The sequence below is a fragment of the Phyllobates terribilis genome, unplaced genomic scaffold (genome assembly GCF_046119375.1).
Source record: "Phyllobates terribilis strain yellow unplaced genomic scaffold, ASM4611937v1 Scaffold_99__1_contigs__length_5935540, whole genome shotgun sequence".
In the NCBI taxonomy this organism is placed as follows: Eukaryota; Metazoa; Chordata; class Amphibia; order Anura; family Dendrobatidae; genus Phyllobates; species Phyllobates terribilis.
In genome coordinates, this window is record NW_027362859.1 from 3,962,181 (window position 1) to 3,985,831 (window position 23,651).

General features: G+C 43.5%; 1 protein-coding gene across 1 annotated transcript in view; it reads left to right on the forward strand.

Annotated features, from left to right (window-relative positions):
• Positions 1 to 2,195: 2,195 nt before the first annotated feature.
• Positions 2,196 to 23,651, forward strand: part of LOC141198681 (uncharacterized) — a 29,664-nt gene continuing 8,208 nt past the window's right edge. The window contains exons 1-10 of the mRNA XM_073663082.1: positions 2,196 to 2,829; positions 3,251 to 3,498; positions 4,697 to 4,894; positions 7,566 to 7,965; positions 8,209 to 8,265; positions 8,765 to 8,850; positions 22,749 to 22,928; positions 23,013 to 23,136; positions 23,220 to 23,317; positions 23,516 to 23,606. Coding sequence (XP_073519183.1) covers positions 2,196 to 2,829; positions 3,251 to 3,498; positions 4,697 to 4,894; positions 7,566 to 7,965; positions 8,209 to 8,265; positions 8,765 to 8,850; positions 22,749 to 22,928; positions 23,013 to 23,136; positions 23,220 to 23,317; positions 23,516 to 23,606 — 2,116 coding nt within the window. The remainder of the gene's footprint in view (positions 2,830 to 3,250; positions 3,499 to 4,696; positions 4,895 to 7,565; positions 7,966 to 8,208; positions 8,266 to 8,764; positions 8,851 to 22,748; positions 22,929 to 23,012; positions 23,137 to 23,219; positions 23,318 to 23,515; positions 23,607 to 23,651) is intronic.

The window sequence follows — 23,651 nt, forward strand, 5'->3', positions numbered from 1 at the left end:
ACAAGTACAGTGTCACCGAGGACGGCCGGCAGCGCCACTTCTGTTAGTGCTGCTCTCTGTATCATACGCTGGGGTTAGATACTGTCATGGTAGCCCTTCCAAGAATCTGGATTGAGATAATTGAGATTGAGAAAGAAAATAACATACAGCCAGTGTCTGAGTGTATAATTCTTGTCTGCCCTCAGAACCCAAGCAACAGGTACTTTATTACACCCCAAGAAGAAAGGGGTGGCTAACATTACCTAAGAAAGAAAGTATTTTAATTGGAAATAACAGTCGTGCTTGAAAGCAGTTCTGTCTAATTTACTATACTTTTAAAAACAAGGAAAGCTTAACACGAAGACAGCTCTATATTTCATACAATGCCGTGTTATCGCTTTTATGAGTAACACTTATAAGGCTAATATTAAATTATCAAAAATATATAGGTAGATTTAATTGTCTAAAATAATAATCAAAACAAAGTATAAATATTTACCATAACAATACGCGGAGTGTTACACACACTGGGATTCTTCACAGCACATGATACACTACACATATCTAGATACAGGGCTCAGTGTAGTGTATCACATGATGGGATTAGATACACCAGTCCGGGGCGTATCGCACACGATGACGGGATTAGATACATCAGTCCAGGGTGTATCGCACACGATGACGGGATTAGATACATCAGTCCAGTCCAGGGCGTAATGCACACGATGACGGGATTAGATACACTGGTCTGGAGAGTATCGCACATTTTGTTAGTGACCGCCAGTGATACTGACAAGTACAGTGTCACTGAGGACGACCGGCAGAGCTGATCCTGATGGTGCTGCTCGCTGTATCATAAACTGGGGTTGGATATGTGGACTGTATCACATGCGCGATTAGATACAGGACTAAGTGTAGTGTATCACATTATGGGATTAGATATTGAGCTCAGCAGAGTGTATCATACAGGATGGAATTACATACACAGTTTCTAATGTATGGAGCAGGGCCACACCTTACACCACTGCTCCCATAGAAGTGGACGAGAGGGGTCACATCTTACACCACTGCTCCCATAGAAGTGGACGAGAGGGGTCACACCTTACACCACTGCTCCCATAGAAGTGGACGAAGTGGAGTCACACATTACACCACTGCTCCTATAGAAGTGGACTGAGCACAGTCACGCATGACACCACTGCAACCATAGAAGTGGACTGAGCGGGGTCACACATGACACCACTCCTCCCATAGAAGTGGATGGAGCGGGGTCAGACATTACACCACTGCTTCCATAGAAGTGAACAGAGCGGGGTCAGACATTACACCACTGCTCCCATAGAAGTGAACAGAGCAGGGTCAGACATTACACCACTGCTTCCATAGAAGTGGACAGAACAGGATCAGGCAAAAAAAAAACAAACCTGTTGTCCAAGTCTCAGGAATTCCACATATTCACAGGGATCAAATGGAATCTACAGGACGGTGAGGAGTTGGTCTCCAAAGCATACAACCACATGGAGGTCTGCGGAACACAGAAAAGCCACAAAGGACCATCCATCAACGGTTGGATCAATCCAGGAGAGGAAAAGCCATTCCATAGGTGAGAAATGGATTTTATTCATGACTATTCTAAGAAAACTAACATACAGTTTAAGTTTGTTCATAGTCATACAGATGCACATTTATGGTCTAGTTTGTATAGCCAATGTGAAGCAGAGAATCTTAGTACTGATAAAAGGTTTCTCTCTGTAAAATAGTTACAGAGAAGGCTTCAAAATGTGATGCATATGGTCCGTGTGTACAATAATTTAGTCTTTGAAGAAACTGACACACAGAAAGCCTGGATTATCACACAGGACATCAGTCATTCTGACAAACAGGTGGACACACAGGAGACCAGTCATACTGAGACACAAGACGCTGACGGGGATTACTTTGATTATCCTAATTGTTTGATTTTGGCAGAACATATTGAATAATTGGATCAAATTGATCCTTGGACAGAGTTATTGTCCAAATTACACCAAGACATAAAAAAGGTTTCTGTAAGTACAAGATCCAATAGTAAAAGTGAAGATAATACCTCTACATCATTTGTACCAGACACACAAAATCCAGATATTTCAGTAGAAAGTTTACAGGGAAATGAATTACAAAGGAAAAAATTACATGACAAAGCAGCACAAATCAATCTTAAAATACATGATCAATTAATGAAAATTGTAACAGACTTTCCAAAGTACAATGAGAAGATGGATGCTTTTTATAATGCAGATATTTTTGAATCTAATAAAGATAAATTCAATCTTAATGATGAACAAAAAAACAAGACATTCAGAGTATGGTTACCCTCATATATGGCAAAAAGATTACAGATCACGCCCAGACTAAATGAGGATAATGAACTGACACATAGTACAAAAGAAGACAGGCTTAGACAATTGCTATTATTTACCACAGGAGACTCGCCCTCAGTTGACATTTTGCGTCATTTGAGTGCGAGTATCCATGATGACCCATTTGCTTTTTTGGTCAAATTTGAACAGGCCTATAGAATGATGATGCCTGTTGGGCCTAATGAGGAACCAACATCCATGATCAAATTGTATGTAACAAAATTAAAGTACCTAGATCCTGTATCAGTGCAATTGGCTAGTGTTCAGACATCATTGCAGGAGGCAACATCTTTTATTGACAAAATTAGGAGATCCATGAAGCAGAACCAGGTCAAGGCAAAAATAGCTGTAGTTCATGAGGAAAAAGATAGACAACTGACATCAGAGAAAACTCAACCAAAACCTAAACCCACATTAACATCTAGGAACAGAGATTACACTGAACATAGAGGTAAAAATATCACACAGAGGAGCAATATTAATTGTTATTTTTGTGGTATACTTGGACACTTAAAGTGGCAAGGCAGGAAATTTTTGAGAGCAAAATCAGAGGCAGGTACACCGGGAACAGGTAAGCTTGCAAGGGAAAACTGACTTATTCCAAAATCATCCAACAAACCTTCCGCCCCTCCATTCAATTCTCTCACATACTCTCACACTGACAGTACACAAACACAGTCACCATATGCTCCATTAATCAGACAGATCAGAGAAATGACCGTGAAAGTCAAATTGCAGGGACACTGGTCTGCACCCATCTCCTCCATCTCTCTGACTAGCAAAGAATGCTCCCACACCCCATCCATTGGAATTTGTGACTCGAGTTACATTGGATGACTGTGGAAGACCATTTCTCAATGTGATTTTGGCAGAACAGAGTGCTGTGTTTCTTATTGATACGGGGGCACAATTAAGTGTTACTAACCTTGATTTGATGGTAAAACCAGAATCTCCAAGTTGTAATATTATCGGATTCAGCGGAAAAGGAAAAACAAACGCAAAGCTCGTTCTCAATGTTATGTTGGAAATACCAGGTTCTTTCAAAACAGGAATTGACATTTGGTATTGTTGTGATTCTGAGAATATACTTGGCACAGATTTTATGCAGAAATTCGAATGGGTAATTGATCTAGGGAATCAAGTGATCTGGAACCTGTAGTCATTGACCCTAGTGAATATAGCCATGTTGGAAGCATTTGCTTGAATGATGTTGTGTCATCAGACCATTTATGGCCTGAAACTGGTGGTGATGAAGTACTGACTGAAATTGTACAATGCTTCCCTTCTCTTTGGGCTCAGTTCAGTTATGAGGTTGGGTACAATGAAGGATGTAATTGTGAATGTAGAAGGATGTGATCCTCCACAGCGTCAGTATAAATTGCCTCCAGATTAAATTGGTTCTATGTCTAAGATCATACAGGAATCGCTAGCTCAAGGTGTCATACCTAAGGCTAACTCTGTAAGTAACAATCCTTTATGGTGTGTATAGAAATCTGATGGTACATATCGAATGATATTGGATTTGCGGATGTTTAATAAACATACTCCCAATGTTGCTCCCATTGTTGCCGATACTCATGACATGATGGCAAGGCTAAATGCAAAGGCAAAATATTTCTCTGTACTAGACATCAGTAATGTTTTTTTCAGTATACCTCTTGAAAAAGAGCTGTCAGTACAAGTTTTCATTTACTTTCTTGGATGAACAATATCTGTTTTGCAGGTTACCTCTAGGAGCACATTTGTCACCTAGTGTTTTTCATCAGGTGTTGGTAAAGGTATTATCCAGATTTTCTAGGCCTGATTTCATACTGTAATATGTGGATGATATTCTGTTGTCTACTGAGGATAAGGAGTCACATGTTTCTCTTTTGACAGAATTGTTTGAACTGTTGTATGATGCAGGGTTGAAATTTAACACTAAAAAGGTCAAATTGATGCAGACCGAGGTCAGGTTTCTGGGAGTGTTGTTGAGTCCAGGAAAAAGACAGCCATTGCAGGAAAGAATAGAGGCGATCGCTTCTCTCCCAATCCCAACCACACACAAGGCATTGCGACATTTTTTGGGTCTTGTAAACTATTCCAGGAATCTCATTGACAATTTTGCTGAAAAGGCCAGGCCTTTGTACGATCTTTTGAAAGGTGAAAATAATGATTATTTTGGTCCTTGGGATGTTGAACAACAAACCTCATTTGAACAATTGAAAATTAATTTACAGAATGCACCTGCTTTGTCCACAGTAGATCCTTCAGCTCCATTTGTTTTGCAAGTTCACCCATCAGAGACATCGGTGTCTGCTGTTCTGTTACAATTGCAGGCAGAAGAGTGGAGAATTTTGGGCTATTTGGTAGGTGTCTTCTTTGCAGTGAAAGCAACTGAACGCGTTGGTTTTAAAAAAATCATTCTACAAACTCCTCATTCTACACTAAAACTTCTCTTTGAGAAAAATATCCCAGATATCCCACATCAGAGATTTGCTCATTGGTTACTGTCATTGTCTCCCAATCAAATTGAGGTAGATTATAAGGTCAAATATGTTCTTCCTCAGTTGATGCAATATGAAGGGCAAACTCATGATTGTCTCCAGTCTTTTCAGGATCTGATTCCATCATTTTTCAGACGGTAGGCAGAGGTAACAGATGAAGCAGTCTTTGTAGATGGTTCCAGATTCTATTCACATGGGCACTCTTATACAGGATATGACATTTTTTATCCCAAAAGAGGACCAGTGGTAAAGCACAAGTTACCGAGTCATTTTTCAGCTCAGAGGGCAGAGCTAGAAGTGGTAAGAATGGTGCTACAGCTGAATGAGGCTGATGATCAGTGTCCCATTGTAATCTACAGTGATAGCTCCTATGTTGTGAGATCACTGACAGATTACCTGTCAGTTTTGAAAAAGAGATGCTGTAGATTCTTCTAAGGCTATGTGCCCACGATGCGGAAATGCTCCGGATTTTTTCCTGAGCGTTTCTGCATCTCCCTGGCAAAAAAACGCATGCGGATTGTACATGCACATTGTACATGCGTTTTTCCTGCCAGGGACATGCGGATGTGAAGCGTTCTTCACATGCATTTCCACATGTGGGTTGTCAAGCACTTTCCAAGCGATTTTAGCATCACTTGGAAAGTACTTGACAACTTGGTCACACTATATAAATCCATGCAAATGGCATGGATTTATATAGTGTGACTGAAAGAATGGTAAAAAATAAATATCATACTTACCTTCCGATGGCCCCTGGAGTCTTTATTCAATGCGTCTCGGCTTGCCGGCAGCTCGTGGTACACTGAAGGACCTGCCGACGTCAGCGTTGCGTGACCCATCACATGACTAAATGACGTCAGCGCAGGTCCTTGAGTCTACCGCGATCTGCCGGCAAGCCAAGACAAGCACACCGGAGGCCATAAGAAGGTAAATATAATATTTATTTTTTATTTTATTCTTTTTTTCACAGTTTCTATGGTACCCAGGTCCGGAGGATAGTCTCCTCCTCTCCAGACCCGGGTACCATCCGCACATTGAAACGCATGGAATGCGCATCTACAGATCCAGTGATGCATATTCCATGCGTTCCAATGCAAGTCAATGGTGGCGAAAATGCAGCGCTTCCGCAAAATAATTGGTAGTGCTGCATTTTTTTCTGCAATGATAATCCGCAGCGGAAATTTCCGCAGCATGTGCACAGCATTGGGGAGCATGGCAGGCCTTCTACCAAGCGTTTTTTAAGCGTTTCTGCAGCGGAATTGCCGCTGCAGAAACTCTTAAAAAATGCATTGTGGGCACACAGCCTTACAAGACTCTTGTACATAGTGACACACTGAAAACAATTTTTGAGATAGCTTCAAAAACCCCTAATAGTTTTGCAATTGTCAAAGTTCCTGCCCATAAAAATTCTGATGATGAATTATCTGTTGGAAATGCAACCGCAGATACGTTAGCCAAAAAAGGCAGCCCTGACAGGAGAAGTGTTTGAGCCTAAACCTCTTGAGGTTTCAGCAGTTCAAAGAACAGACACGCATATCCCTTCTTTTGCGGAAGAACAAGAAAAAGATACAACTCTTGTTGCTTCCCGGGTTTTGTGTCATGACTTAAATGGGGACTTGCGTCCTGTTGTACCAAAACATCTACAGGATGAGTTCACGAGATATAATCATGACAGCTTGGGTCATTTGGGCTAACAGAGATTGTTAGGCATTCTCAAAGAGAGATTTTACTGGGAAAAGATGGAAGAGACTGTACGCAATATTGTTCAATCATGCTTCATTTGTGCCCAAATTAATCCAAGACCAAAATGACAGAAACCGCCACTACTGAGAACCGCACCTGCAGATGGTCCTTGGTCTACGTTACAAATAGACTACATTGGTCCATTACCATCAGGTAAAAATGGTCTCAGGTATGCATTGATTGTAGTAGATGTTTTTTCTAAATGGGTTGAATTTTTACCTGTCAGGAAAGATGATGCTTTGTCTACAGCTAGAGCATTAGTTAATCACGTCTTTTGTACTTGGGGGATCCCCAGAATAATTATCTCTGATCGAGGAAGTCACTTCACAGGAAGAATCATGCGAGCAGTTTGTACTATTCTAGGGGTACAATAGTTTCATGTACCTTACCATCCACAGTCTGCTGGTATTGTGGAAAGGATGAATAGGATAATAAAATCCAGAATTGCCAAAATGTTATTGGACAAAGGTAATACTTGGGTGGATGTAGTACCTTTTGTACTGTTGAGTGTAGGAGGAACAACTTTCTCCACAACTCAGTTTACTCCTTTTGAACTAATGACAGGAAGAAAAATGCCATTGTTTTTCCCACATGAACCATTTTTGTCCACACCTCAAAAAGATGCTGTTCCAAGGTCCAAATGGTGGCAATTGTTGCAGGAAAACTTGAAAACCATTCTTCTACATCCTGCATCAAGAATGCAGAGGATGAAGCCACCATATGAATCCAAATTCAAAAAAGGGGCTCTAGTCATGATTAAAACTTTCAGGAAGAGTAGACCTTGGGAAAGTAACTGGGAAGGTCCCTTTAAAATAATCGATACCATGGGACGAGTTAAGATCCTAGTGCAACCAGCATCCAACGTGGTTAAAACTACCCGCAGACAACAAAAATTGTGGGTACATGTTGATCAATGCAAATTTTATATTGCAAAATAACGATACTGCATTTCTTTTAGGAAGAAATGGATTCCAAAAAGAGCTGGAATGCAGAATACCATGTCCTTGATGGAAGGGATTCAACACCAATCCTTCAAGAAAAGAAAGTTTCTCAGGAAAGCTACTATCTGATGGGAACCACATTTCTGCTACTTTGTACTATTTTAATTGTGGTCTACGCAGAAGACATTTTATATCATGGAACAAATACTAGTGAAGTGGATGGACATATCAAAGGAACTTTACACTCAAGGAAACCAAAAGGATCAAGTATACAAAATCTAATAGAGGAAGACATACCAGATGATTTAGTAGATATTACTGGAAACATTTGCATGGGTTATGGTGTAAAATGCTGCATTGAGCTACACTTCATACACAACACTGCCATAATATTACATGCTGCCATAGGACCTAAGAGTAAGTTTACACAGTTACAAGGAGATTATATACATAATAATAAGACAGGCACATGGGAATGTAATCCTACAGATGTGTTATACTGGAATATAGAGATAAGAGGTGAAGAGAAAGCTGTGTGGTCGAGTGATATTACTAATGATATGCTCGCAAAAGGGACAGTTAGAACATATGAAACCGAGATTGTGTTAAAGACACAACGTTTTGGGAAAATTTTTGATCCTTCATTACTTTCTATTACAGAAGGAGATGAAGATTGGGTAAAAACATGGAACTTCCAGAGAACCAGTACAAGTACAGGTATCTGTAGTTTTTACAGTAACAAGTACTATCGCTCCAGAAGTAAGGGTTGCACCACAAGCAGTACATAGTCAAGAAAATATGTCTCCTCTTGAATTGAAATGCAACACAAGGTTAGAGTTACGTCCCGAGTGTTTGTTAACATGGACCAGAAACCAATTATTTTTGGGAAGTTTTTCAAATGGTCCAACAAATGTTATAAACAGAAGTCAATACGGGAATGTGAGATGGTTGGATAAGAATTTTTTTTTTTCTCTAGATAATCCATCTCTTAAAGATTCTGAACTTTATCAATTTGTGTTTTAACTAAAAATAATTACAAACAATGTAAAGATGTAAATGTTTGGTCAGCAGTAGATAATGTATGTACACAGACAAGGTTTCAACCATCAACTCCTTTCCAAATCAATCAATTCCAATCTAAACCTCTATTAAGGGATGGAGTGTTGATGACTATGGTCTGGACTTTTAGCATGTCTAGTTGGAAAATATCATCCAGATATCCCCAGTGTCAATCACATCTCATCAACATGGAAATGGGAATACAACTATGTTTTGGGAGAAGAACTTCAACACAGGTTAGAAGTAAGAGGGGGATATTAGAAGGTATTTTGGGGGAATTAGGAACAGTGGGAAGTTAAATTAACACTATGGACATTCATACACTTAAATCAGATTTGGAAAATATTGGGTATATCGGAGGTAAAGGGGTAAAAATTCAGAAAAGTTTGAATCAACTCCTTGAAAAGATGGTTTTGAACACTGCTGCTGTGCTGGGATCTTCAGTGTCACATCTACAAGATGCTACTTTAGCTCTAATAGAAAGTGAACAGGAATCCCAAGTGGCCGGAGCATGTCTAGAAATTCAGATTGAATATTCCACCAATCTGAAAATGATTGCACAGGCATTGCAAAGTAGAATTACACCTTTAGGAATAATGAGAATTTTTCATACAGAATATAATTTTGCAATAAATCACACAGATTTGTGGGTAAATAAGTGGTTAGGATGTGAACAGAACATTTGTATAGTAACACTAATCCCAATATCGGGAAGAGAAGAACCCATGGTTCCTATTACTGGGAATTCCTGTTAGTAATACATAATTGCTGTATTATCTATTACAGGACACAGATTTTGCATTTGATGGTACAAACACTGAACAATTAGACATTTCTTCATGCTTACATTTTGTTTCTAAGGTAATGTGTCTACCTGGACAGGATAAAGTCATTTATAACTCGTGTTTCCATAATCATACCTCATGTCATGCCAGAGTTGAGAATGTGCACACGATACATGACTTGGTGACTCCAATAAGCTCGAACAAAATTTGTTTCCAAGTTATGTCCGAAAAATAAGTTGTTTCTGCATTCTTCTCATCTTGTGTACATGCTGAAAATCTGACAATAGGTTTATACTGTATGGGGGGAAATGTGAAAACTATCTACAAGAAGGAAGGAAGTATTAATATTACATCAATAGGGACAAGAAATCTGAAAATCCTTCCAATACAGTTCAATTTGTCTCAAATATATAATTTCCCTTGGGATATGTGGACAAATGAGATAAAGAAAGACAAAGGTTTGTTAACAAAACAACTAAAAGAAGCTGAAATTGTATTCAGACATGAACAAGGTAACTTAAATTATGTTGAACATGAGTGGACAAGTATGTCAGGCTCATCTTGGTGGAGAAATCTAGGAAGATCGGTAACTAGTTGGTCACAGTCTTCAGAAAAAATGGCAGCAGAAAATGTATTAACAAACCCAATCATAATCATATTTATTTTGGTCTTGCTGTGTATTTTTTATCAGATTTTTATTATGTGTAAAATTAAGAAAATATACAAAAAAAGATAAAGACAGAAATTAATGATATTTTAAGAGAAAATGTTAAAATAAAAAAATATAACTTTTTGATTTTAATTTTTAATTTAGAAGCTTTTGGGAACTCAGATGACATTCAATACAGATGTTGATACAAGGTTTTCAGAATAAAGAATGAATGTGATACGAATGGTGAGAGAATGAGTTTAGGATTGATTATGATAATTTTTAAATCATAATCGGGGGGACTGTAAAATATTAATTTCTTATGATAGAAAAATATATATACATAAGCTTTAACATGCTTAGGCTCTAACCATGCTTAGATTCAAATACAGAGAAAGAATGTGCAGTTATTCTGGGACCTTGGTAGAAACCTGTTCTGTACGTCAAACCTATAGGACTCTTGTCTATATGGGTTATTTGGGGATAACTAATGATCCTTAAAGGTCATTAACCATATGTTTAAAATATACCAACAAGAGGTGATGTGCACGTAGCTAAAATGCATATGTCACAAGTTACTAGTTTTGTTCTAATATGGTAGAAGCTACTAATATACCAGCAAGTCGCCATATTGGGTTATGAAACTGTAAAAATATTCTCCAATGTATGTCTATGAGGCGAGATGGTATTTAAGCAGAGCCAGACATGAATGGGGGAGATCACTCATTCCTCGAGTATCTCCAACACGGATCATGCTTCTATTCTGGATACGTAAGAACCTATAATTGTTTCCTTTCCCTCTTCTAACCTAATACTTCTTTTTTTGTGCTATGAAATATTTTTCTTCATTTTTGTAATAACTTTTGAATGAACATTAAATAAGCTTTTGTTTTATCCACACAATTCAAGATTGTTTTCCTCTCTATTCTCACCGTACCCTTACCTAAAGTAAGGAAGTGTTAGTTTTTCTAACACCAACCAACAACCTTTTCACACTGCTCTGGCTTCAAGAGTGGTATTACGCGACCCATAGCAATTGGGACAGGAAGGTAGTTTGACATGATGTGGGTGCCTGTTGTGCTCCCTCAGCAGGCACAGTTTCATGTTGCCCACGGCCTCGGCGTGCATGTCCACTTCCCCCTCCCTTGCTACGCGCCTTGCCCATTTTAAATGGAGTTTAATATTTGTCATGTTGCCAAAAATGTCTGTATTATTACCACAGTAATATAGGATCATTAGGCAATGACCTGGGACTCAGAGATGCTTCGAGGGGTCTTCCCCATGCTGTTCCCATGTCTTTTCAGCACTGCATGGATGTGTCTGATCATGTCTCACACACCACATGGCCAGATAAGGTTGTAAAATGTTAAAATGTCATTTACCGGTGAATGTATTTTTCACAGTTGAAAGCAATGCAAAAGTGCAAAAACGCATCAAAAACGCTATGTGTGAACATAGCCCAAGATGTGGAGAAGTATTTTTGTTTTTGGTTATTTATTTTGCCTTATATACAAGTCATTACCCTGGAAAGGATGTTCCTTAATATATTTCCATTTTGTTTTTGTATGTTTAATTGTGAATCCGTAAAAGTGGCGTAATACTCTGACAACGTTGTTGACACCAGTGACCTGGGAGTCAGAAATGCTTCCAGGGGTCTTCCCCATGTCATTTGAGCACTGTTTCCATCGATTTGGGCAATTTTTAGGCCACCTGCAGACCGCCGGGGGGAGCCGCCTGAAAAATGCTCAAGTTTCCCATAGACTTACATTGGGCTCGTTGCTCGGGTCCAGCACCAAAGCATTCCAATTTGCTCGACCCGAGCAACAAGCATTTTAGTGCTCGCTCATCACTGTTTCATTTTAAATCCAGATTAGTGGCCTTTAGAGCTGAAATCACGAAGATTTACTGTCCAAATATTTCTGGATCTACCTGTATTCATATATTTACACTAATGGACAAATATTGCATTTCTTGCCCCCACCCCCCAAAACAAATCCCAAAATGTTCTCCTGCCCCTTTTCCTAACTCCCAATCCGAAAATAGACAAGGACATTTGGCGTTGCCAATCCTTCTTCTTTTGTAGACTTCTGGAGATAAAGCATCTTCAGCCTCGGCTCTTTACCTCCTACAAACATTTTTTATTACATTTTTTAAAGGGAAATTTCAGTAAAATGTCCCCAATCCATTTTTTCCTTCTCCCAATCTATAATGCTGGGGTAAGATTATCTCTACAGAGACCCCTGTACAGGAGTATTAGGGCTCCAGCGACATCACATCTATTATACAGAGAATAGCGCTATCTCCACAGCTCTGTACACAAGGACATAGAGATCAGACAAGGTCCTCATATTCAGGCAGCTTCTATTTTACTCCAACCCTCTTTATAAGAACAAGATCAGAGTCTCAGAGTCTCATTATACCGAGCAGAGAAGCTCCAGGGACAAAGACCCCGTCTGGTCCTAACACGCTGGGGGCCCGGAGTATCCAGCCACGGGGCCCGGATTCTCTCATTTGTGGCCCCAGCGTTTCTTGTAGAATAAATCCCTTTCTCATCCAGTCCTGTAGTAATGACTTTGTTATCAGGTTTTGTAGGAGGGTTCGTCTGACTCCATCTTATGTTATCAATATCTGTGCGAGAAACGAGAGACGTCCGAGCGCAGTTTTACCGAGTGTCCAGTGTCAGTTCTTCTACAGTCTGATAAAGAGCCGCGGTGTCTCTGACCGAACCTGGGAGTATACAGCGTACACACGGCTCCGTAGACACACGGCTCTGCTCAGTACACCTCGTACATGCATGGCTCCGCTCCGTACGCCTCGTACACGCGCGGCTCCGCTCCGTACGCCTCGTACACGCGCGGCTCCGCTCCGTACGCCTCGTACACGCGCGGCTCCGCTCGCCTCGTACACGCCCGGCTCCGCTCCGTACGCCTCGTACACGCGCGGCTCCGCTCGGTACGCCTCGTACACGCGCGGCTCCGCTAGGTACGCCTCGTACACGCGCGGCTCCGCTACGTACGCCTCGTACAGTGGCGGCTCCGCTACGTACGCATCGTACACGCGCGCCTCCACACCGTACGCCTAGTACACGCGCGCCTCCGCACCGTACGCCTAGTACACGCGCGCCTCCGCTCCGTACGCTTCGTACACGCGCGCCTCCGCTCCGTACGCCTCGTACACGCGCGCCTCCGCTCCGTACGCCTCGTACACGCGCGCCTCCGCTCCGTACGCCTCGAACACGCGCGCCTCCGCTACGTACGCCTCGAACACGCGCGCCTCCGCTCCGTACGCCTCGTACACGCGCGCCTCCGCTCCGTACGCCTCGTACACGCGCGCCTCCGCTCCGTACGCCTCGTACACGCGCGCCTCCGCTCCGTACGCCTCGTACACGCGGCTCTGCTACATACACACTGTAAACCCCTCCTGACCCCACACATAAACTTCAGCTCATCCAGCACCATGACAACCAGCACAGCAGAGTCCTGCATCCACTGAGGCCCCTGATCATGTGACCCCTGACTCCTCCCCTCCTGTGACCTCATCACAGCTCCTGTGCGCACAGAGCAGTCATATATGTGGTGGCGGCTCTGCAGGTGGAGGTATGTGGAGACCCCAATACTGGGGCAGGGGGCATTAACCCCTTCAGCACCGAGACTCTTTTGGGGTCTTGTGTTGCCCCTTTATAAGAATCATAAGGTTTTTGTTCTGTTTCCTGTAATAGATACATACGACCCAACTATGGAGACAGGAAGGGAGGAAACGTATTGTTCTCATAGTACAGGACCCCCACAGTGTAATGCCCCCATTATACCCCTTATACAGGATGTATGATGCCCCCCACAGTGTAATGCCCCCATTATGCCCCTTATGCAGGATGTATGATGCCCCCACACAGTGTAATGCCCCCATTATGCCCCTTATGCAGGATGTATGATGCCCCCACACAGTGTAATGCCCCCATTATGCCCCTTATGCAGGATGTATGATGCCCCCACACAGTGTAATGCCCCCATTATGCCCCTTATGCAGTATGTATGATGCCCCCCCACAGTGTAATGCCCCCATTATGCCCCTTATGCAGGATGTATGATGCCCCCACACAGTGTAATGCCCCCATTATGCCCCTTATGCAGTATGTATGATGCCCCCACACAGTGTAATGCCTCCATTATGCCCCTTATGCAGGATGTATGATCCCCCACACAGTGTAATGCCCCCATTATGACCCTTATGCAGGATGTATGATGACCCCACACAGTGTAATGCCCCCATTATGCCCCTTATGCAGTATGTATGATGCCCCCACACAATGTAATGCCCCCATTATGCCCCTTATGCAGGATGTATGATCCCCCACACAGTGTAATGCCCCCATTATGCCCCTTATACAGGATGTATGATGCCCCCCACAGTGTAATGCCCCCATTATACCCCTTATACAGGATGTATGATGCCCCCCACAGTGTAATGCCCCCATTATGCCCCTTATGCAGGATGTATGATGCCCCCACACAGTGTAATGCCCCCATTATGCCCCTTATGCAGGATGTATGATGCCCCCACACAGTGTAATGCCCCCATTATGCCCCTTATGCAGGATGTATGATGCCCCCACACAGTGTAATGCCCCCATTATGCCCCTTATGCAGTATGTATGATGCCCCCCCACAGTGTAATGCCCCCATTATGCCCCTTATGCAGGATGTATGATGCCCCCACACAGTGTAATGCCCCCATTATGCCCCTTATGCAGTATGTATGATGCCCCCACACAGTGTAATGCCTCCATTATGCCCCTTATGCAGGATGTATGATCCCCCACACAGTGTAATGCCCCCATTATGACCCTTATGCAGGATGTATGATGACCCCACACAGTGTAATGCCCCCATTATGCCCCTTATGCAGTATGTATGATGCCCCCACACAATGTAATGCCCCCATTATGCCCCTTATGCAGGATGTATGATCCCCCACACAGTGTAATGCCCCCATTATGCCCCTTATGCAGGATGTATGATGCCCCCACACAGTGTAATGCCCCCATTATGCCCCTTATGCAGGATGTATGATGCCCCCACACAGTGTAATGCCCCCATTATGCCCCTTATGCAGTATGTATGATGCCCCCACACAGTGTAATGCCCCCATTATGCCCCTTATGCAGTATGTATGATGCCCCCACACAGTGTAATGCCTCCATTATGCCCCTTATGCAGGATGTATGATCCCCCACACAGTGTAATGCCCCCATTATGCCCCTTATGCAGGATGTATGATCCCCCACACAGTGTAATGTCCCCATTATGCCCCTTATGCAGGATGTGTGATGCCCCTACACAGTGTAATGCCCCCATTATGCCCCTTATGCAGGATGTATGATGCCCCCACACAGTGTAATGCCCCCATTATGCCCCTTTTGCAGGATGTATGATGACCCCACACAGTGTAATGCCCCCATTATGCCCCTTATGCAGGATGTATGATGCCCCCACACAGTGTAATGCCCCTTATGCAGTATGTATGATGTCCCCACGCGGTGTAATGCCCCCATTATGCCCCTTATGCAGTATAGTAGATGAAATTCATAGGAACAATAGCAGGGAGAGCAATATATATCATATATCAATCACAATAATAAACTCCTACCATTTATTAGGACTAAATATCACGGCCAATCGCCATAAACATAAACAAAAACCGAAGAAAGACGATGTAGAGGCCGTATTGTAAAACTACAATATTCTTTATTAGTATCTGTAAAGATGTGCGGTTGTAGATTTTAATAATCACCTAGGCAGGTTATCGATGCAATTAGCTTTATTCCTTCCGGCCACGGTGAACAGCAATTCCAGATAAATGTCCAACAGGCAATTCTCTTAGTCCTCGAGTTTCCAACCTGGGATCAGTAGTTCCACTGCCCCGTACCAGGTGATACCCACTGTCCCCCAACTTTTGGTTGGCCCACAGCTTTTTGTATCTCCCGCAGGTATATCGGCAGTCACAGCATATGCTCCTTCGGATGATGGATATTACGACCGCAGCCGGTGATACCACCCAGCTCTCAGTCCGACTAGCAATGAATCTTCTTTCTCTATCTTCCCTGCTGGCGTCTTTGTGCATAGCCATTTGCACTGTGCTCTGTTCACTTCCATAGTAACATAGTAACATAGTTTGTAAAGCCGAATAAAGACTTGCGCCCATCAAGTTCGACCTGTTAGTTCTGTAATTGCTAAAGTTGATCCAGAGGAGGGCAAAAACCTCAAGTGATTTAGCCAATCTTCACCTGAGGAAAAATTCCCTCCCGACTCTGAAACCAGCAGTCAGAATAAATCCCTGTATCAACCTACTATTTTATTTTATTTTTAAGTATACGCTGAAATCTGCCTGGTATCTAGAAATGCATCCAGTCCCCGCTTGAACTGATGTAGTGAATCTGACATTACCGTCTCCTCACTCGGTGAATTCCATATTCTCACTGCTCTTACCGTAAAGAACCTGTAACGGGTCTGGGAGGCGGAACCTCTGAGCTACTATACAAGGGGGCGGTCCTTATAAGGGAGCGGGTGGCGACCAGGGAAGACGGGCAGGCAGTCACAGCAGGTGACCGGGACAGTCTCTGGGTGAACGGGCTGGAGGTCACGACAAGTGACCGGGGTAGTCTCTGGATGAACGGGCAGGAGGTCACGGCAAGTGACCGGGGCAGTCTCTGGATGAACAGGCAGGAGGTCACGGCAAGTGACCGGGGCAGTCTCTGGGTAAAGGGTAGGTACGACCTGTGATGGCTGAGCCTCCAGGTAGGCTAGCAGGCAGATGGTAGATGTGTGCTCCCAGGTGAGCAAGCGAGAGTCTCTGGATAAACGGGTGGTCACAGCATGTGACGGCGGAGCCTCCAGGTAGGCCAACAGACAGGCAGCAGATGAGCGCTCAGGAGTCTCTGGAATGGCAGGTGGTCACAGCACGTGACGGCGGAGCCTCCAGGTAGGCCAACAGACAGGCAGCAGATGAGCGCTCCCAGGTGAGCGGGCAGGAGTCTCTGGAATGGCAGGTGGTCACAGCACGTAACGGCGGAGCCTCCAGGTAGGCTAGCAGGCAGGTAGCAGATGTGCGCTCCCAGGTGAGCGGGCAGGAGTCTCTGGAATGGCAGGTGGTCACAGCACGTGACGGCGGAGCCTCCAGGTAGGCTAGCAGGCAGGTAGCAGATGTGCGCTCCCAGGTGAGCGGGCAAGCTGGTCCATAGACAGACTGACAGGAGTAGGAAGGCAGACCGTCGGACCTCAGGCTAGCAAGCAGGTAGGAGGAATGTCAGGCAGGAAACAGACAGCAAACTGGCAGGTAACTGGCAGGTAACTGGCAACGGGACCTGAGGGCTGAAGCAGAGTAGTGAACAGTGCAACAACATTGCTCGGGCACCTCCATTTTGGAGGAGGTGCCTTATATTTGGTGAAGTCCTCCGGCCATTGGCCGGGGACTCCTTAGGACGGCGCGCGCGGCCCCTTTAAGAGGGAGGGAGCGCGCGCGCGTGCGCCCTAAGCACAGTGGCCGGGAAGGAGCGCGCGCTGCCAGCAGAGCGGGAGGAGGACGCCGGGCTCGGAGCAGAGGGGTGAGGGGAACAGCGTCCCTGCCTAGCAGAGGGCAGGGACGCCGGCGCTACAGAACCCCTTCCTATGCTGGTGCTGAAACCTTTTCTCTTCCAGTCTTAGTGAATGCCCTCTTGTTACCGTAATATCCCTCCTTTTGAACAAATCCTGGGCAAGATCTCTATACTGTCCCCTAACATATTTGTACACATTTATTATGTCCCCCCTCAACCTTCTCTTTTCCAGGCTGAATAGTCCTAGTTTTGCCAACCTCTCTGGGTATTGCAGTCCCTCCATTCCCTTTATTAATTTTGTTGCCCTCCTTTGTACCTTTTCAAGCTCATTTATATCCTTTCTATATATTGGGGCCCATAACTGAGCACAGTATTCCAAGTGTGGTCTGACCAGTGCTTTGTACAGTGGAAGAACAATGTTCTCATCCTTTGCAGCTATACCTCTTCTGATACACCCCATTACCCTGTTTGCCCTTACAGCAGCGGCCTGACTTTGGGCACTCCAATTTAGTTTGCTATCAATCAAGATGCCCAAGTCCTTCTCCATCTCTGAATTCCCCAATGATTTCCCATTCAGTGAGTACTGGTGACTTCCATTTTTCCTTCCCATATGTATGACCTTACATTTCTCCTCGTTAAACCTCATTTGCCATTTAATGCTCCACCTACCCAGCTTATCCAAATCCCTCTGTAGGTCTGCACTGTCCTCTTTTGTATTAATTGTTTTACATAACTTTGTGTCATCTGCAAATATTGATATTTTTACTATTTATCCCGTTGACTATGTCGTTAATAAAGATATTAAATAACATTGGGCCTAGTACAGACCCCTGTGGTACCCCACTAGTGACGCTTACCCAATCTGAGTTTATTCCATTTATAACCACCCTCTGCCTTCTATCCTTTAGCCAGTTAGCTACCCACTTGCAGACATTTTCCCCCAGCCCCATCATTCTCATTTTGTATACCAACCTATTATGTGGCACGCTATCGAATGCTTTTGAGAAGTCGAGATACACGACATCCACTGGTTCCCCCTGATCTAATCGAGAGCTAACCTCCTCGTAGAAGTCAATCAGGTTTGTTTGGCAGGAGCGATTCCTCATGAATCCATGTTGGTTCGGGATTAAAAGATTATTAGCATCAAGATGCTCCGTAATTGCCTCTTTAATGAAGCTTTCAAAAATTTTGCCCACAACGGACGTCAGACTCACAGGGCGATAGTTTCCGGCGTCACTTTTCGCTCCCTTTTTGAATATTGGCACTACATTCGCCTGTCGCCAATCAAGTGGTACAGACCCAGTCTCAACAGAGTCCTTAAATATAAGATATAACGGTCTGTCTATCACATTACTTAGTTCCCTTAGTACCCGTGGGTGTATGCCATCAGGTCCTGGTGATTTGTTTATTTTAATGTTACTGAGGAGTTTCTGTACCTCAACTTGGGTTAGATTAGTCATACTTAGTGGAGGATTAAGCTTGTCACTTCTCATTTCTCCTGTTCTATTTCCTTTGTGAAAGTTGTCGAAAAAAAATTATTTAATAGATTAGCTTTATCCTCATCTTTCTCTATGATTTTGCCTTCTTCACTTTTTATCGGTCCAATATTATCCGATTTAATCCTTTTACTATTTATATACGTAAAGAACAGTTTGGGATTTGATCTACTTTCCCTAGCAATACGTTTCTCTGTTTCCTCCTTCGCTATTTTTATTTGTTTTTTACAGGTTCTCGTTTTTTCCTTGTAACACATTAGTGCCTCCTTACTGTTTTCCTGTTTTAATCTCTTGAATGCCTCTTTTTTGCTATTTAACGCCCCTTTTGCGTTCTTGTTCAACCATATTGGTTTCCTCTTATTTCTGGCCCTTTTATTCCCATACGGTATATACCTCTCGCACTGAGTATTCAGAATTCTTTTGAAGGTTTCCCATTTACTATTCGTATTCCTTTGATTAAGTACTTTGTCCCAGTCAATAAGTTGAATGTTTTCTATCAGCTGATCAAACTTCGCCCTCCTAAAGTTTAATGTTTTTGTTGTTCCCTTATTGATAACCCTACTGAAGGGCATTTTGAAGTCGATAATATTATGATCGCTATTACCTAGGTGCCCCCCTATCTGTACCTCAGTTATTCTATCAGGCCTATTAGTCAATATTAAGTCCAACACGGCCTTCCCTCTCGTTGGTTCCTGCACTAGTTGGGAGAGATAATTATCCTTAATATTTGTCAAGAACCTTTTTCCTTTCTGAGATCTACAGGTTTCTGTTTCCCAGTCAATATCCGGGTAGTTGAAATCCCCCATTACAATCACTTCATTATGTTTTGCTACTTTGTCTATTTGTCCTAATAGCAGATTCTCATTCTCCTCTGTTATATTTGGTGGCTTATAGCAGACCCCCAGTAATATTTTATTATTATTTTTTGCCCCCTCTATCTCTACCCACATGGACTCGACCCCCTCTTCTCCCTCTCCTATATCTTCCCTTAGTCTGGGTTTTAGACATGACTTTACATATAAGCAGACTCCTCCGCCTTTCCCCTGTTTCCGGTCCCTTCTAAATAAACTATAATCTAATAAATTTACCGCCCAGTCGTAGCTATCGTCTAGCCAAGTCTCTGTTATGCCTACGATGTCATACCTCTCCTCCGATATAAGCGCCCGCAGCTCATCCGCCTTATTGGTCAGGCTTCTTGCGTTGGTCAGCATGCAAGATAAAACTTTGGGGTTATTTAGCATCCTATTCTTCTCTAACGATCTAACTTTACTATCCCCACCCCCCTCTCCACCCTCATTATATTCACTTCTCCCCTTCCCCCTTGCTTGCCTCACATCCCACCTATTTCCTTGGTTCCCCCCCCCCCGTCTCTAGTTTAAAAACTCCTCCAACCTATTAGCCATCTTCTTCCCCAGCACTGCTGCACCCTCCCCATTGAGGTGCAGCCCGTCCCTATGGTAGAGCCTGTAGCCGACCGCGAAGTCAACCCAGTTCTCCATGAACCCAAACCCTTCTGCCTTACACCAACTCTTTAGCCACTTATTCACCTCCCTAACTTCCCGTTGGCGCTCCTGTGTGGCTCGCGGGATTGGTAGTATTTCTGAGAAAACTACCTTGGAGGTCCTTGCCCTAAGCTTCCTACCTAGGTCACTGAAATCATTTTTAAGGACCCTCCATCTACCACTCACTTCTTCTCCAGCCCCACCCAGTAACCTGTCAACCCGATCCGCGATGTGCCGGACTCGAGCGCCAGGGAGGCAGCACACCGTTCGGCGATCCCGGTCTTTGTGACAGATTGCCCTGTCTGTCCCCCTAATAATAGAGTCACCCACTACCAGAACCTGTCTTGCCTGCCCTACACTTCCCCCCTCCCCCTCATTACTGGAGCATACACTCCCCCGGCGGTCAGAGGATCTGTCGTGCTCCAATAATGCCGGTTCTGAACCAGCCTTCCTATACTTCTTCCCTCTATCCCTCCTAACTGTTATCCAGCTCCCTGCCTGTTCAGCCTGCACTTCCCCTCTATGCTCCACCCCCAGTATTGACCCATTGAGTGTCTGCTCGGTGAGCAGCAAACTCCGTTCCATGTTGTCGATGCTCCTCAGTATCGCTATCTGAGCACTTAGATCCAGAATTTGGGCTTCCAAGTGCACGATATGCTCACATCTCTCGCAGCAGTATGGATCCTCGAGCGGTTGCTCACGGAATGCATACATTGCGCAAGATGTACACTGCACGGCTCCGGCCAACATGGACGTCATTCTAAATATGGGGATACAGTCAGTATATATATACAAGTACAAAACACAATTATTTATATATAGGTGTATGGACGGGGATCAATTAGGGATGTGCAAGTGTATCAATTAGATATCGGCGGGGGATCAGTTAAGTATGGACGGGGGATCAATTAAGTATCAAGTATGGACGGGGGAATCAGCTAAGTAGGTCAGGTGGATTAATTAAGTAAAAAGTAAAGTAAAGAAAGAATGAAATACAGTCAGCAATTCAGTCCTAAGTCCTCCCTTCCAAACTCCCTGAATCCAAAGTCACTGAAAAACAAGTCACACACTTACTTTCGTTCGCACTTACGCTCCGGACACACGCAGCTCGTTCACACTCGCAAACTATAAGATTTAGAGAGTTTTTTTTGTTGTTTTTTTTTCCTTTTCCAGCAATGCACCCTTCACCTCAATGCACTTCCAAAAAAAAAATTGATTATTGATACTAATAAAGATTATTGTAGTTTTACAATACGGCCTCTAGATCATCTTTCTTCGGTTTTTTGTTTGCCCTTATGCAGTATATATGATGCCCCCACACAGTGTAATGTTCCCACAGTACCGCCATCCCCCCCACACACAGTATAATATAATTCCAGTGTTGGTAAATGAGACGAGAATTAGCTTTATGGAAAATGAGTCTATGAGAAACGTATTCAGCTGCAGACTCAGAGGAAGAAACTGCTTGTTGTCTGTGGCCTAAAATATATAGGTTTTATTAGTAGAAGTCAATGAAAATAACTGAATGTTGTAAAATAATAAAAATACCATTGCTGTTAGGGTCCCTGCCAATCTCTGTATTTCCTGGTCAGCCCCAACGAACTTGTGATTATTGCAACCAATCGGCTGCTGACGCAGTGAGTAAAACAGCTAGTGATTGGGAGCATGGAGGAGATGTCTGAGTCAGCAATTCAACCTGTGTTCCAGTCCATACAAGACTAGAGAATACAACACCTACACCTTCTATCTCCTGATATATTTCCCCTTATTGTCTCCAGTAATTGTATTATTACACAGGATTTTTATGATGTTACATCGGCTCATCTTCTTCTCATTCGGGTCTCTACAATATCAGATGCTGTCGGTGAAGATCTTCTATATAAGAGAATTTTTCAGAATTACCCATCAAAGATAGATATGGACAGAGACAAGATGGCTGAGAGGTTATTACACCTCACCCTAGAGATCCTCTTCCGGCTTACTGGAGAGGTGAGAGATTCTGATGACGTCACATTACATCATTCTTATCTATGGGAATAACAGATGGACAGGACTGGAGAGGTGAGGACTCTGGAAATGTCTGGAGGGAGATTTATTAATGTGTCTCTCCATAACCAGGATTACACAGTAGTGAAGAAGACCTCTAGTGAGTGCCGTCAGGACCCTGTGTCTGAGGGATGGGGAAGACCTCTGTGCCCAATCACAAGGCCTCCACCTCACCCCCTGATACATGAGGACATCGATGACCAGAAGATCCTAGAACTCATCTACAAGATGATTGAGCTGCTGACTGGAGAGGTGACACTGCTGGGAATGCTGGGACATTATACAGTAACGCTATGAAGTGATTGGGGGGGATGACGATATCATTGTATGTGTCAGGTTCCTATAAGGTGTCAGGATGTCGCTGTCTATTTCTCCATGGAGGAGTGGGAGTATTTAGAAGGACACAAAGATCTGTACAAGGACGTCATGATGGAGGTTCCCCAGCCCCTCACATCACCAGGTAATAGACAGGACTAAATACACACGGCCTATAATTATCTGTATGTAAAGAATGAATTCAGTCCCTGTATGTGTTTCCTCCAGATCTATCCAGTAAGAGGACAACACCAGAGAGATGTCCCCGTCCTCTTCTTCCACAAGACTGTAAACAAGAAGACCCCAATGTTCCTCAGGATCATCAGGTAGATGGAGTGAAGGTGTCATGAGATCTCCCCTGTGATTTGTAGATGGATGTGAAGGTCTTGTGCTCAGTCTTGTTTTATCCACCAGTATTATATGTTTTATACTTGTGTAATGAGAACGGTGGAGATGGCAGGATTAGAGCTGATCATAGATGTGACCTCTCCATCTGTCTGTGACTTTTACAATATTTGTTTCAGGGTGAATATCTGACCCATATTGATACTACAGAGACATATGTGAAGGGTGATGAGCGGTGTAAAGAGGAGATTCCTACATATGACTATCCAGGTGAGTAGTAACCACTAAATGCTGATAAGTCACAGATTCTTCTCA